The 14,458-nt window shown below is 38.3% G+C and overlaps 1 protein-coding gene and 1 pseudogene across 1 annotated transcript; both read right to left on the bottom strand.

Annotated features, from left to right (window-relative positions):
- Positions 1-502: 502 nt before the first annotated feature.
- On the bottom strand, positions 503-1,883 carry LOC107880252 (UPF0481 protein At3g47200-like; annotated as a pseudogene).
- Positions 1,884-9,353: 7,470 nt separating this feature from the next.
- Positions 9,354-10,779, bottom strand: LOC107880253 (UPF0481 protein At3g47200). Its single transcript, XM_016791469.2, has one exon. The coding sequence runs from the start codon at positions 10,698-10,700 to the stop codon at positions 9,354-9,356; it is 1,347 nt and encodes a 448-aa protein (XP_016646955.2). The 5' UTR covers positions 10,701-10,779.
- Between the last annotated feature and the right edge of the window lie 3,679 nt (positions 10,780-14,458).

The following is a 14,458-nucleotide window of genomic DNA, read 5'->3' as shown; positions in this document are numbered from 1 at the left end:
AAGGCCAAAATGCCAAAATCCATCGTACATCATAGCAAAGCTGTGAGTTTGACTCGTGGCATCGTTCCCTTTCCGAAATAGTATTTTGCTCCCTAATCGGAGCTCGGACGACAATTCTGCAAATTCCCACCACGTCCCTTTTCTTGCTCAACCGCGATAAGGAGGCTCTAATGCCAAGTCAAACAATTTGGGTAGAATATTTTTCAGATTTATTTCATTCTCCGAAAGGAGGTATTTATAATGCAAGGTTACAAACCCTAGCATGGTTATACTAGGAAATAAGAAAAGTCCTAATTACATAATAACTATACAAAAAGGAAATAAATAAAATCCTAATAGAATAAGAAAGAAATATCCTAATAATAAGACTAGGATCTCGCTAACAGAAACCACTATACAGTCTAATATAGGAACTTCTATTTTTCCTTTTTAATCTCTCTCACGCTTGCTTGTTTTTTTTGGGTCGAATCTCACACTTGCTTTAAGGAAACCTGGCTGTGGGGAAAAAGATATAGAGAACACTGTAAATGAGACTTCTTGTGGTTCATGCTCTAGCAGCAGAGATAATAGAGCGCACAGTTTGGATAAGAGTGAGTATGAGGAGAACAACAGCTGCAATGACAGAGAGAGTTCGCCATGGTGTGTTGAAATAATTTTGTCTCAAATTTGCCATCCTTTTGTGACTTGTCGAACTGCAGTACCTGTTCAGGTCTTGATAAAGATTAGCAAATGTGAAGTCAGGGGATCCAAAAATCCCAATGCCAAGGTTATTAAATAGAGCAGGCACCTCTTTCCTGTCACCTAGAACATTTTCAATAATTCCACGATCAACAAGCAAATCCACATCACTTGCGTTGTTCACAAAACGATCCATGATGATCATATAATCACCTACATATTTGTGGTCGTAATGACACTGTTCAAAAGCAAGAAGATTTCTAAGTGAGATCTCTGTGTGATCCTCTACTCGGATCTTTGGAATTTCAAGAATCCCATCAGTGAATCGTATGTCAAATATGTTTTTCCTCGATCCCACCTTAAACTTCACTCCCGCCTGGTATAGCTCTGTCCCGCTTGGTGTAGTTAGATTATCTAATCGTATTGATGGAACAACTTCTGATTGGCATAACGATCTTAAAATAAGATCCAAAAAATGTTCTACTTTTTTTGTAGAACTTAATCTCTTTAAAATGAACTCTTGATCTGCTCGGTACATCAGAATCATTGTCGAAGTGAAGAATTTGAGAGAAAGATCAGTTACAAATGTTGAAAGTCTGTCATCAGAAGTGTCAGAATCAGAAGAGAGTGTACCTTCTTGTAGATAAAAAAAGATCCTCGAGAATGAAGAATGGTAGTTGATTCTCAAGCAATTACATGTCAGTCATTAGATCATGAAACATCACTGGTTTGTTAAATATGCGGTCATTTTCTTTTCTCGGTGTCCTGAAATTGTGTTTCAACAAGAGCTCGATGATGAATGTGGCATCTACTAGAATGATTCTTACAAATTCATTACTGCTAAATCCAATGGTTTCTGCATAACAACTTCTTAATCTTGTTTCTTGGTCTCTAATTTTCTTTATGCAATCCTCCAAGCTTACTTTGGTCTGACATAGAAATTCCTGTAGGTACCTCTTTTTCTGCTCTTCCATGTCTTCTAACCCTTTCTTGCCATGGTGGAGTGGACCTATAGAGACTACCTGAGGTGTGTATGCGTTTTCATTTACAAGTTTCAATCGCTCTGGAACTCTGTAAATACAACATGAAGAGGATAAAGGAGATAACCTACCCAATTCCTGTCTCATGGAAGTTTCTAATGGAATGTATGGGTTCTCTATATCAACATCAACTGGAGCAGCTTGATTGCTTCCTTCCATTTTCCTCTTGATGCGCTATAAAACAAAAGATAAGAAACTAAAAACTTCAATAAAACGGATATCTGCAAGTAGAACAAGAAGAAGTATATATATACCCCAGAAGAAAGATTATATATATATATATATATATTCATGTAAAACAAAACAATTCTTAGATATAGGTCGACTTTTATCAAGATGTAATGGATGCAGTCTACATGCTCCCTTTTCAATTTCAGCCCAACAACCTCTTGCTTCGCCAAGTAAGCAACTAATATATCCACAATTTTTAAGGAATTTACAATATATGTCATTATCAGAAATGAAAGTCAATAAAAACACCTCTCTAAAATTCGAGCGTCTCCTACAAAAGGAAGTGAGTTTAGGAATGTACCAAAAGCTTCGAGAAACTAAAAGCACCTTCTAAAAGTTTACATTTGCATTTCCGTGAAAGATAAGAAACTAAAAGCTTCAAGAAAATGGAAATGTACTAGAAAAGGAAGTGAGTTAAATTTGCACCTGCATGTTAAAAGGACCAAGTTGGTTTCCCTTTGGTCGATTAGATGAAAAGGTGATGGGCTATATAGAACAACTTTTTTGTTTTGATGTTTATGCGGGACGCGTTTTGCCAGATTAAATTAATGTCTTCTAGCTTTATCTTTTCCATATCCCCATAATTCTAATAACTATTGTGTGTTTGACAATATAAGCAGATGGCTTGCGTGAAAATTAAAGGGCCGATGGTACGTTGAAGGGTTCTCCTTCATCCTAATTAGGGTTATAACCCAGACTATACGTATACATATATAGATGGCTTGTACGTATAACCATTTGTTTTTCGAGGTAGGTTCTATTAGAGAATCTAGAGATCATCATTTCTGATTATCTTTATCCAATTTATTAATCATTTTATCAATCATTAATGCGGGACTTGCATGGTGTTGCCATTTGCTGTTATTATAAATGAGAACACAATAATAACATTACAAATTTATAAATAAACCCAATCCTAGACATGTATTTATAAAAAAAACCCAAGCACTATTTAAACATAGAAACACACCCAAAATCAACCCCAAAGTCTTCCAAATTTCTAGCATATCCATAATTATTTTATATCCTCAATTTTAGGGATTAAGTTTCTAACAATTCAAATCCTAATTAATTTTAGTTCTTGCCATGTCCATGTGACTTCTAACCTAATAATGGATCCCGAACCTCTGTATTTAGACTTCATGCATTTATCCACATTTTGTGAAATCTTAGCCACTCAAATAATCTAATGGCTTAAATCAGTCCACATCAGCTTGCTAGGATATTCTCTCTCTTTTTTTCCTCCCAAATGACGATAAGTCCGTTACTCTCTTCACAGCCCAGCAACCCAAAACCCCAAACTTTCTCAAATGGCTTCTTCTTTCCTGCAACTTAATCTCCAAATGCAGCTTTCGAACAAAAATAAAAAAACAATCTCCAATTGCAGCAACTTTGAGCAATTTCTCCTTCTTTCTCTGAAATATTATATCTGAAGTCAAGCAAATCAAACTCCAAACTATATTTAATATTTCTAAAAAAGAAAAGAAAACATATTCAATACAAATATACTCTGGGGGGTGGTATTTTGCATCAGTATGGCATGTACAAACGTGCCGACAAAATTGTCCTCCAACAATAATTTACCTATCTTTTCAAGTAAACTAATTTTCAGGTTATTTATTTTTTGGTAAATTATTTTTCCAGGCATGTACAATAATTTACCTATCTTTGTAGGTAAACTATTTTTTTCAGGTACCTATATTTTCTGGGTAATTTTTTTTTTTTTTCAGGTAAATTATTTTGTCGGTACCTATATGTTTTGTCAATATAAATATATGGAATAGGTAAAATGTAACAACCCGATCCTTAATAAATTCTTAATTATTATTTTATTCAAGGAAAGAACTACGTGTGGCTTGATCCCCCAGTAAGGGTATGTAGGTCGACAGGACTGTCCCGAATTTCCTTAACCCGAGATTTAACCTCGGAGACCCCGCATCACACCCACGCCGGGTTCACTCTTAAATCTATGTCCTCGTTTACTAGAGAGGATTACGAGCACGAGACTTTCACAAATTTGCAGAGTCTCCCCTGTAAATTGAACATTTCCCCAAAATTTCCACCTGCATAAAACACATTTTATAACCCAACCGGCAGCATGCACAATAAAATCTCATGCAATTTACACAAATGGCCTCCGGCCTTCAAATTATTCTAGCAGAACTGTCCCACAATGTTTTTAAAATAACTTAATGCATCAAACATGCATATAACAAATTCAAAATCTAGTTATGCACACCTTCACTCACTCAGTCTACAGGACAAATCTTAATTCAACCAAGTTTCAGGACCAACAACAAGGTCCGAACCAATCTCAATAAGACCACCTAAGTGGGGTCTAATCTGTGGCTGCACCTAGTAACTTCAGGCTGCCTACGTACCCTACTAAGGGATCAAGCCACACGTAGCTCTTTCGTATCTATCCTGGCTCCTAATATCAAATAAACCATTACAGTCATACAAATTCATATATTCTAGGATTTATCCATCACCACTCACTAAACACAATCACAATATCACCCCTCATACGACGGGACGACTCGGCCTCGTATGGGGCCAACACGCCGGTTAATCCAAAGACGCGTGTGCGACCACACCGGGCCCGCTACATTCTCACCAACCTCACACAATCATATCTCCTCATACGCCGGACGCACCCGCCACGTATGGGGTATGTCAACACGCCGACTAATCCAAAGACGCGTGCGACCTCACACTAGGCCTGGCTACATTCTCACCAGCCCTCATACTGTTCACTTTGGCCTGGCTACATTCTCACCAGCCACACGGGTTTAAAGGCCTCAACATGATTACAATATGGGGGGGTACGTGGGGTAGTGCGTATAGCACTGTAAACTAACATTCGATCGCTTTATTTACCTTTATACATCCACACAATTAATTATATAAAATATAATTTCTACTACTAAATAAACCTCAACCCTGGTATAGCATCTGATAATTCCGCAATTTAAATCATATAATAATATCCTGAATTCACGTATAAACCATTTAACTCAACAACGCTCAACACCTGTCACTAAGGTCATTCTAACCCTCCTGGGATGATAGAACTACAACAAAAGTCTAGCGGTCAACCCAAGGTCAAACTACCCAAACTTGGTCACACAGGCCCGCAGGGCCCACGACCTCCAAATTCCGATCTGACAGTTCCTATAGGTTCTACAAGGTCTAGGACACATGTCCTGCAGGTTTGGTCCAGATCGGACGGTCGGATAGCTCACGATCGCACGATCAGACGGTCACTAAAACCCTAATCCTAGGGTTGGCATTTCTGGAGTATCCGGGACTCCATTTTACGATCCGTCAAATCCTACATGATCCTGGTAATACCTAGATCAACATATTATAACTTCAGGACCATCCAACGGTCCAAACCTAGTGAACTCGGAAAATACGCAATATACGATATCCGTTCGGAACTCTAACGGTATTCAAAATGAGATCCGAGCACACCTACGCACTCGTGACATCGAGAGGATCACATTTGGACAAAAATGCCCCTCAGCTACAGTGCCCACGTGCCGCCACACGGCCGGCAGCGTGGGTGTCTAAAGCGATATCGCATCGCCGGAAAACTTCCAAATCGTGAGCCAAGACTCCTACCCTAGGTAATACACCTAATTTGGAGTCACTTTTGTTCTTGGACATACCCCAAAAATTGACCGGAGGTGGCCAGAATCTCCTCGAATTCGCCAAAACCCACCAGAATCGGGTTGCCTACGCTACAAATTGATCAATTCCTACCCAACAGAAGCTAGAGCTCGGAAAATAGATGAGAAAGCATACCTTGATCATAAGATTTGGTGGCCGGAATCGCGAACGAGCTCCGAAAACTGTAAAATCGCCGTTTTTCAGTAATTTCCAGCAGATCGCTGCCGGCCGACGCCGGAGAACGGGTGGGGTAGGACGGCAGAGTCAGGCCGGTCATTTTGGGATCGGTCCCGACCCAGTGGTGGCTTGATGAACGAACGGCCGACCAAAATGTGGCTTACCGCAGTGGCGCCGCGAACCGAGGAGAGAGAGGGAGAGACGCGCAGGAGAGAGAGAGAGAGAGAGAGAGAGAGAGAGAGAGAGAGAGAGAGAGAGAGAGAGAGAGCAATTCCGTCTTTTAACCAAAAATCCATTTTCCAAATATTTACGATTATGCCACTGAGCTTCATTTGATCATATCTCTCTCGTTACAACTCCGATTCGAGCCCGCTACGTGTCTACGGACTCATCTCACCGTGCTCTACGCAACGGTACAACCGGAATTCCCAAATTCCTTCCGAATAGGAAAATGACTAAAATACCCCTATCCCACGGGTAATTTCTCAATTCCACTTAAATAAATTAAAACATGGGATAAATTTGGGGTCGGGGTGTTACATAGGCAGCCTGATGTTACAAGGTGCAGCCACGAGTTGGAGTCCTTGAGATTACTAATATACCGTTGGTATTCTAAAGGTTGAAATGAACTTTACTAACAAGATGATTTATTAGATTGGTTGAGGCCTAAGGCCAGAATTATATGATGTTTGATTCCTGGACATAGTTCGATACATGCTGGCAGTTGGGTTACATATGTATATGCTTTTTTGGCAGGTGGAAGTTTTGGGGAAACGAACAGATTACAGAGGAGACTCACGAATTTTCGGTAGAAGTCTACCTAATAGATAAACTGGTTTCTAGTGAGAAGGGCATTTTGGTCATTTCTGTCCCAACCGCCAGGTGTCGGACACGCAGGGTTCGACTCGAATTCCAAAGTGGAATTTGGGTCGAGTTCTTTCATAAAATATTTTTAGGTGCCCATATTTTTCAATTCCCCAATTTACCTATATTACACAAGTAAACTCTTTACCTATATTCTTTCTTTTTTGGCTAAGGACTTACGTGTATTTATATGTATATTGATTTCCCTATATTTTCACAAAATTTGCAACTCAACTTTGGCTAAGGACTTACCTGAACTATAGGTAAACTATTTACCTATTGTTCTTTACTTTTTGAATAATACTAGTCGTACCATATGTTTATACCACATAATGTGGCAGTTGATGTGTATAGAGATGGACATCTCATATGAATTATCCACGTATCGACCGTACCATATTGACGGTTTGGTTTGGTTTGGTTAAATAATTATTTTTTAATTTTAATTACTCCGATCCAATCCGATCCGTACCGAAATGTTTAGTTTGGTTAACGGTAACTATCCCTAACCTGACGGAAACCCGTACCGATCCGATATTTATACTTATTTTTTTATTTAAATACAAAACAAGAAATCAAAGGTAAATACAATCAATATTTTGTATCACTGCTGTATCACTCCCGTATCTCTCTTGTATCACTGCTTTATCACCATTGTATCGCTTCTTTATCACCCAGGTACTGTAGCACTTTTAGGTCAGAGATGAATTTATGAACTTCCTATGTTTTCCAATTTTGACCCTTGTCTCATTTTTTACTTGTAACTTTCCAATCGCTAATCCAAATTTTATGTTTTTTATATGGTTGGATTCAGCATGAAAAACTAAAGAACCTAATACTGACCAAATGTCAAAATCAGTTACATAAATGTATAGAATTCAGTTAAAATACACTCAAAGGTTCAAACAACAAACACAAGTGGCTCCTATTACATCTTGAATACATATTGAATGGTATAGTGACTAAGTTATTTGATTTCGTACTTGGATGAATTAGATTTTTGGATTTTTGTATTTTACAAGGATAATTTTGTGTATTTGTTCAAGACCTTATGTTATGTGAAAGTATTATAAATTGTATTATGGTACTACCGGTGTACCGAACCAATCCAAACCGAATGTTAAGTTAATCGATCCGAAGTCTACCGAAGTCTTTGGTTTGGATAATGGAAGAGCCCTCTATCATTCCGAACCGATCCGTGCCCCGGCCTAGATGTGTACATACCACATGTAAAATACTATAGTTTTTATTTTTCTAATTTTATTTATTAAAATACACTTCATTCATTTAATTGATATGGCATATGATATGTACTATAGTTTTTATTTTTCTAATTTTATTTATTCAAATACACTTCATTCATTTAATTGATATGGCATATGATATGGACACACTACATCATGTGGTATAGAAATATGGGATAAAAATATGTAAGTGTAGCATTTTTCTTATTTTTTGGGCTATGGACTTATGGTGTATTTATATGAACAGTAATGTTAGGGGCACAAATTCTTTTACCAACTTTTTGATACCAACTAATGTGGCAAGTGACATAGGAATCCATGTCATATGCCACATCATTATTTAATTAATTTTTTATACATCATTTTAATTCATTTAACTTTTATATGTTTATTCTAAATATATAAAAAAACTTTAATTGTTATCTTATCCTTGAATCCCATGGGCAATCATCCTTAAGCCTATCACCAGCACCATCCGTTGCAGCCATTGTAACTGTCGAAAAACTGTTGCCCATTGCAGTATCATCTCCATAATAATGGTTTTGCTCTTTTCTTGCTCTGCAACCAAGTGGAAGAGGTTGCAACCAAGTTACCTATAATTGACAAAATTTGCAACTCAACGTGTCTTTTTTGGCTAAGGAGTAGCTAGAAAATTTGCAACTCAATTTAACGTTGAATAATTATTTCCTCACTTTTAGGGATTATGTTCCCAAAGTATACATGCGTGAAACAATTTGAAACTTAAAACAATCCAGAGATTAATATGTGAGTAGAAGAAATTGCAATAAATTCCACCAAATAAGCGCATTTTAGGAGGGAAGAAAATCAACACAATAAATTGACGAAAACAACACTTAATACACCCCACATAACACGGAAATTGTAATTAGGGGTACTTTTGGAATGTGGAAAGTAAAATAAATCAGGTTTTAAGCTTACTTAGATAATTTGCTGAGTTGGATACTAGTGATCGGGTTTTATAGTTGTGGAAAAATAAATTGATGCAGGAAATATGAGTTTGAAGGGGGATAGCAAAATTTACAATTTTTTTTTTATCGAAACCCAAATAAAAACAAAGGATTTCAGTGAATTTAATATATAAAAGGTGCAACAAAGCCTACTGGAAGCATCATATGCAACATGAAAAAAGATCAATGACAAAGATAAGCACTCATCATTAAATAACAACACAACACAATCAGTCTTCATTGTCCTAAGTCTTTAGAGCTCACTCAGATAAAGTACTTATATGCAACATAATAGAAACAAGAAACTAGCAGACTGTTTGAAATGAAATTGAGTACATGCTTCATATAATAGAGCGGAATGCCTTCCAGTTGTTCCAGCAGGAACTATTCAGCTTTTCACAAAGATCAGCGAGGCTGAAAAGTAAGTGCAGGAGCCAATTAGTCTATGGTATATATGTTTGATAATATAATTTTGATCAAAAACCAGCATGTAGGGCCAAAATTAGGATACGGAAACTTACTGGTTGTTGCTTGGCAGAGATGATAGAGCACACTGTTTGTATGACAGTGAGCACGAGGAGAACAACAGCTGCAGCGACAGAGATAGTTGTCCACGGTGTGTTGAAATAATTTTGCCTCAAATTTGCCTTACTTTTGTGCCACGTCGAACTGCAGTATTTGTTCAGGTCTTCACAAAGAGCAGCAAAATAGAAGTTATCGGCGTCCAGGGTGACCCCATTCGCCAGGTTGTTAATCAGGATAGATGCGTCATTGCTGTCACCAAGACTATTTTCAACAATCCCATACTTAACAAGCAACTCTACATCCCTTGGGGTGTTCACAAAACGATCCATCATGACAACATAATCATTTATTAAATTATGCGTGCAATGACATTGTTCAAAGGCAACAAGATTCCTGATTGTAAGCTCTGTTTCAGGGCTTACTTTTAACTTCGGAATGTTCAAAGTCCCATTAGTGAATCGTATGTCAAATAAGTTTGGGTTTGATCCTACCTTAAACTTGACTCCAGCCGTGTGTAGCTCTGTGATGCTGGGTGTGGTTAGAGTTTCAAGTTTCCCTCCATCTCGTGATTCGACTGGTAGATACAGATTTCTACAAAGATCAACAAAATGTTCTACTTTTGAAGAACACATTCTCTGCAAACTATCTTCTGTTCCTTCTATATCCATTAGTGTTTTGAACCAGTCGTGAGAAAGAGTAATTATTGAATTGTTAGAAGAGACTTGAATTTTGTATAGCTTGAAAAGATCCTCAAGAATGAAAAGTGGCAACTGATTTTCAAGCAACCGCATGTCAGGCCATACATCCTGTAACATATATGGTTTGTTAAAAAGGCGGTCATTCGCATCTTGAAATTCATGGAATTTGTTCTTCAATAAGATCTCAATGACGAAAGTTGCATCCACTAGAATGATTCTTACAAATTCATCAACTGTAAACTCAATGGTTTCTGCATAACATCTACGCACTCTTGCTTCTTGGTCCCTTATTTTCTTTACAATATCCTCCATGCTTATGTTGGTGCGACGCAGAAAATCTTGTAGGTATCTCTTTTTGTGCTCTTCCATGGATTTTAAAGATTTCTTCCCATGATGCAATGGGCCTATAGAGACTATCTGAGGTGTGTAGGCCTTTTCTTTTACATGACGTAGCCGCTTAGGAACTCTGTAAATGCAGCACGAAGAGAACAGTGTAGACAACCCATGCAATTCCTCTTTCATTAAAGTTGCCAATGGAGTGGGAGGATTCTCAATGTCATGTGGAGCAACTTCATTGCTTTCTTTCGTCTTCCTCTCCATGTGTGATTGCAAATTACTGCGCCACAATGAACAAATCCTCTAATATCAACGTTCCAATATGGCAATATGCTCCGACCAAAAATTGAAAAAGCATCACGGAAGGAAAAAGCAAACGGCAGATGGTTCGCAAATTAATCCAAACATTGGTTGCAACTATATATACATATAACTTTACTATTAGCACTTCAAAGAAAACAAGAGACCTTATTACTGTTGGTGTAGGTAGCTCGATATAAGCATGATGTGTAAGTCTAGCATCAAAGAATACAATAATAATTTGCAATTCAACTATAGGTGGTCCACTCCTAATTGCACCAAGGTCTTTTAAGATAAAACCCCACACCAAGAAGTCCACTGGGCCTAACCCAACTCATGTATTGGACATAGGTAGTTAAGGTGGGGACAATATTAGTGCATGGTTTGGATAGGTAGTGGGCTTCTATTTGGCCCGTTGGTTTATGCCTAAGTGTTCTTATAGTTTAAGGATGCTAGTGTGTTGGAGATGGTGGACAATAAGAAACAAAAGCAACTACAAATGGCTAGTGTGAAAATCAAGTTCAAGTCATTCACCAGCAATGAGAACTTTACACTATGGCAAAGAAAAATGAGTTATGCCCAAGCCCAACAGGGTCTCAGTGTTGTCTTGGCAAGCAAAGACAAGAATCCAGAAACCATGACATCAAAGGAGTAGGACTCACTCGATGAGTTGGCTAGGGGTTCGATTGATAACTTTATAGCATATGAGGTTATGTTAAACATGATGGAAGACACCGCAAAGCAAACATGCAAAAAGCTCAAGCAGATATGTGTGAGAATTCTAAATCTTCGAATGGAAGAGGGTGGAGATCTCATGGAGCACCTAAACACCTTTAATAGGAGGGTTCTAGACTTATAGCGAATGGATGAGATATATGATCTAGAAGCACTCTTGTTGTTGAGATATTTATCATTGTCATACTAACAATTGAGGACGACTCTTATGTTCGGCAAGAGCATGCTAAAGTTCAATGAGATTGTGCAAGATATTCTCTCTCATCACCAGATGACCAAGGGAGAGGATTCTCATGGGGACGGACGATATGCTAAGAGTTCTAGTGAGAATGGTCGAGCAAAAAGCAAGGGCGGCAAGTAAGGAACCAGTGGGAATTCTAAAACCGAGGACAGTGATGGTTGCTTTGAGTAAAGAATTGTCCTATTTGGAAGGAAATTTGAAGAATGTCGAAAGTTCAAGTGTAGTCAATGTGTCTACTGCTGACACACATGATGAACTTTTGATTGTTACAAATGAGTGTAATGGTGAAGTAAGAGTTCTAATTCAGTTTGAATTTTAGATTCCGGATGTTCTTTTCATTTATGTTTAAATAAAAATTGGTTTGATATATATGAGGAAAATTAGGGTAATAAGATTCTGTTGAGAAACAAAACAATATGTGGGGTTTTGGGCATTGGAACAGTGAAGATCATGATGTGTGATGACATTGTTAAGTGAAGTAGAAAATTCTACCAAGGAATGCTTAGAGGAAAGTAAGGTTAAGTCGGGTGTGTCATGTACCAAGGAAAAGCGGGCAAGGGATCTGACTATCAATGAGCCAATTCCACATAATGAAGCTACATGTTTTCTCAAGTCAAGTTGGGCAAGAAAAGTTAGTCAAGATTGTTTTTTGGTTAACCATTCATCATCAAGGTTGCTTGACTTTAAGGGTGCAAAAGATGTGGTGTCTAATGGCAAGGTTCACATGGGTGAAGTCAAGACAAGGGATGATGATGAATATTGTTGGGAATGTAGCAACCAAAGATATCATTCTTACCAAGATGGTTATGGAAGGGACTCCAATTCAGGTCGAGCATGACACAAGGGTTGAAGAATATGGGCATCAACAACAGTCTCGCAAGGATGTTCTACTTCAAATGGAGCCATCATCATTAGCACAATCCGGAACTAAGAGATCCATTAAACCATCCCAAAGGTTTGGAGGATGAAATGGCAAGGAAGATTCAACTAGGTTTCGAGTTGCTTTTGGGATCAAGAAGGAGGAAAGTTGGATGGATTTTATAATGAAATTGAAGGATTTTGGAAAGGAATCGGTTCATATATCCAATTGCAAAGTTAGCGGTTGTGTGCGGATATATAGAACAAGGGCTGGTATGCGATTTGCATATCAAGGTATGCCAAGAATTAAAAAGGCAATAAAGACAAAGAACGAGGAATTCAAAATAAGGGATCTCGTTTATACACAAGAAATCTTAGCTACCCAAAGTTTAGTTTGGGTGGAGCACTTCCTCATTTGAGGTGCTTAAGGCAAGAGGTTTCTTGCCATAGTAGAGCTCTTGGAAATTTACAAAATAATTTATAAAAGGATTAAGAGGTTCTAGGGTCAACAATTGTTCATGGTTGATTGATGGTTTGCCAAGGTGGAGATTATTGAAGAATGGGTTCACCATAGGATGCAAATGAGAAGTAGAGAAAGAGCATCAACCAGTCTATTTTCTGAAGCAAGGAAGATGTTGCGCAATCAGGCTTGGCGACAGGTTGGGATTAGCCATCTAACCAGTCAGTTTTGTCCAAGAGGTTCACGATGTTGAGCTTCACTTGGCTACCGAGTTTCTTCCCAATAGTGTAGTGCTCAACGAGGAGTGCTATTTTGGTGAGGCATGTTATACCCATGTTTGTTTGATGATGAGTCCTTATGGGGCATTTCCTAGTTTCCTACTTCAACTTTTATTGTAACCCAAGTCCTATATGATATAAATAGAACTTTTAAGGGGTAGGTTAAATGTGAGAGCGAAAACTTAGAATATAAGATGACATCAAATTGGATTTGAGAAATGGTGAAAGAGAAATAAAGAGCTAGGGTTTGAGAGCATAAGGGCTACCAGTGCTTTCTTGTAAACAAAAGTTGTTCCTATTCCAACAAAGGATGTAGGCATATTGTCGAACCTCTATAAATTCTTGTGTTCTTAGTTGGTTTGTTTCCTTTGGTGTTCTTGTGTTCTTAGTTGGTTTGTTTCCTTTGGTGTGTGTGTGTGTGTGTGTGTGTGTGTGTGAAATTTCTTTATGGGTGGTTTGCATGTGTTTTTCTCCCTAACTCATCAATAACAAAGTCTTGAAGTGTCACATCCCAGATCGGCTCTGCCGTAGCACGATATTGTCCGATTTAGGCCCCTACCCTCACGATTTTGTTTTTGGAAACTCATGAGCAACTTCCCAGTGGGTCACTCATCATGGGGCTACTCTAGTCCAAACTCGTGCTTAGGGGCCCGACATCCTCGTCAACACACTCGCACCACACGGAAAAATGGCTCTAATACCATTCTGTCACATTCCGGATCGACTATGCTGTAGCACGATATTGTCCGCTTTGGGCCCCGCCTCAAGGTTTTGTTTCTGGGAACTCACGAGCAATTTCCCAGTATGTCACCCATCCTGGAATTGCTCTAGCCCAAACTCGCTTAACTTTGAAGTTCTCATGGAATCTGAAGCCAATAAGCTCCCAAAAGGGCTCGTATTAGATGGAGGTGAGCATGTACATATAAGGCACATCACCTCTTTTCTGTTGGTCGATGTGGGATGTTACAGATGATGCCGGAAATACGACCGAATTCATCTTGGATTCCGAGGAATCCGGGGCGAAACATGTCAATTTAACCTTTATTTGTAAAGTTATCTCTCTCTTTTTAAACTCAATCTCTCTTGGAATTCAGAAATGACGACTTTTAGATAAAATTTAAAGTTGGGATTTATGACCTCCAAATTCCAT

Source organism: Prunus mume, linkage group LG2 (genome assembly GCF_029339155.1).
Source record: "Prunus mume cultivar Tortuosa linkage group LG2, ASM2933915v1, whole genome shotgun sequence".
Lineage (NCBI taxonomy): Eukaryota > Viridiplantae > Streptophyta > Magnoliopsida > Rosales > Rosaceae > Prunus > Prunus mume.
Note: the sequence above shows the minus strand (reverse complement) of the source record. Positions and strands in the feature narration are given on the sequence as shown.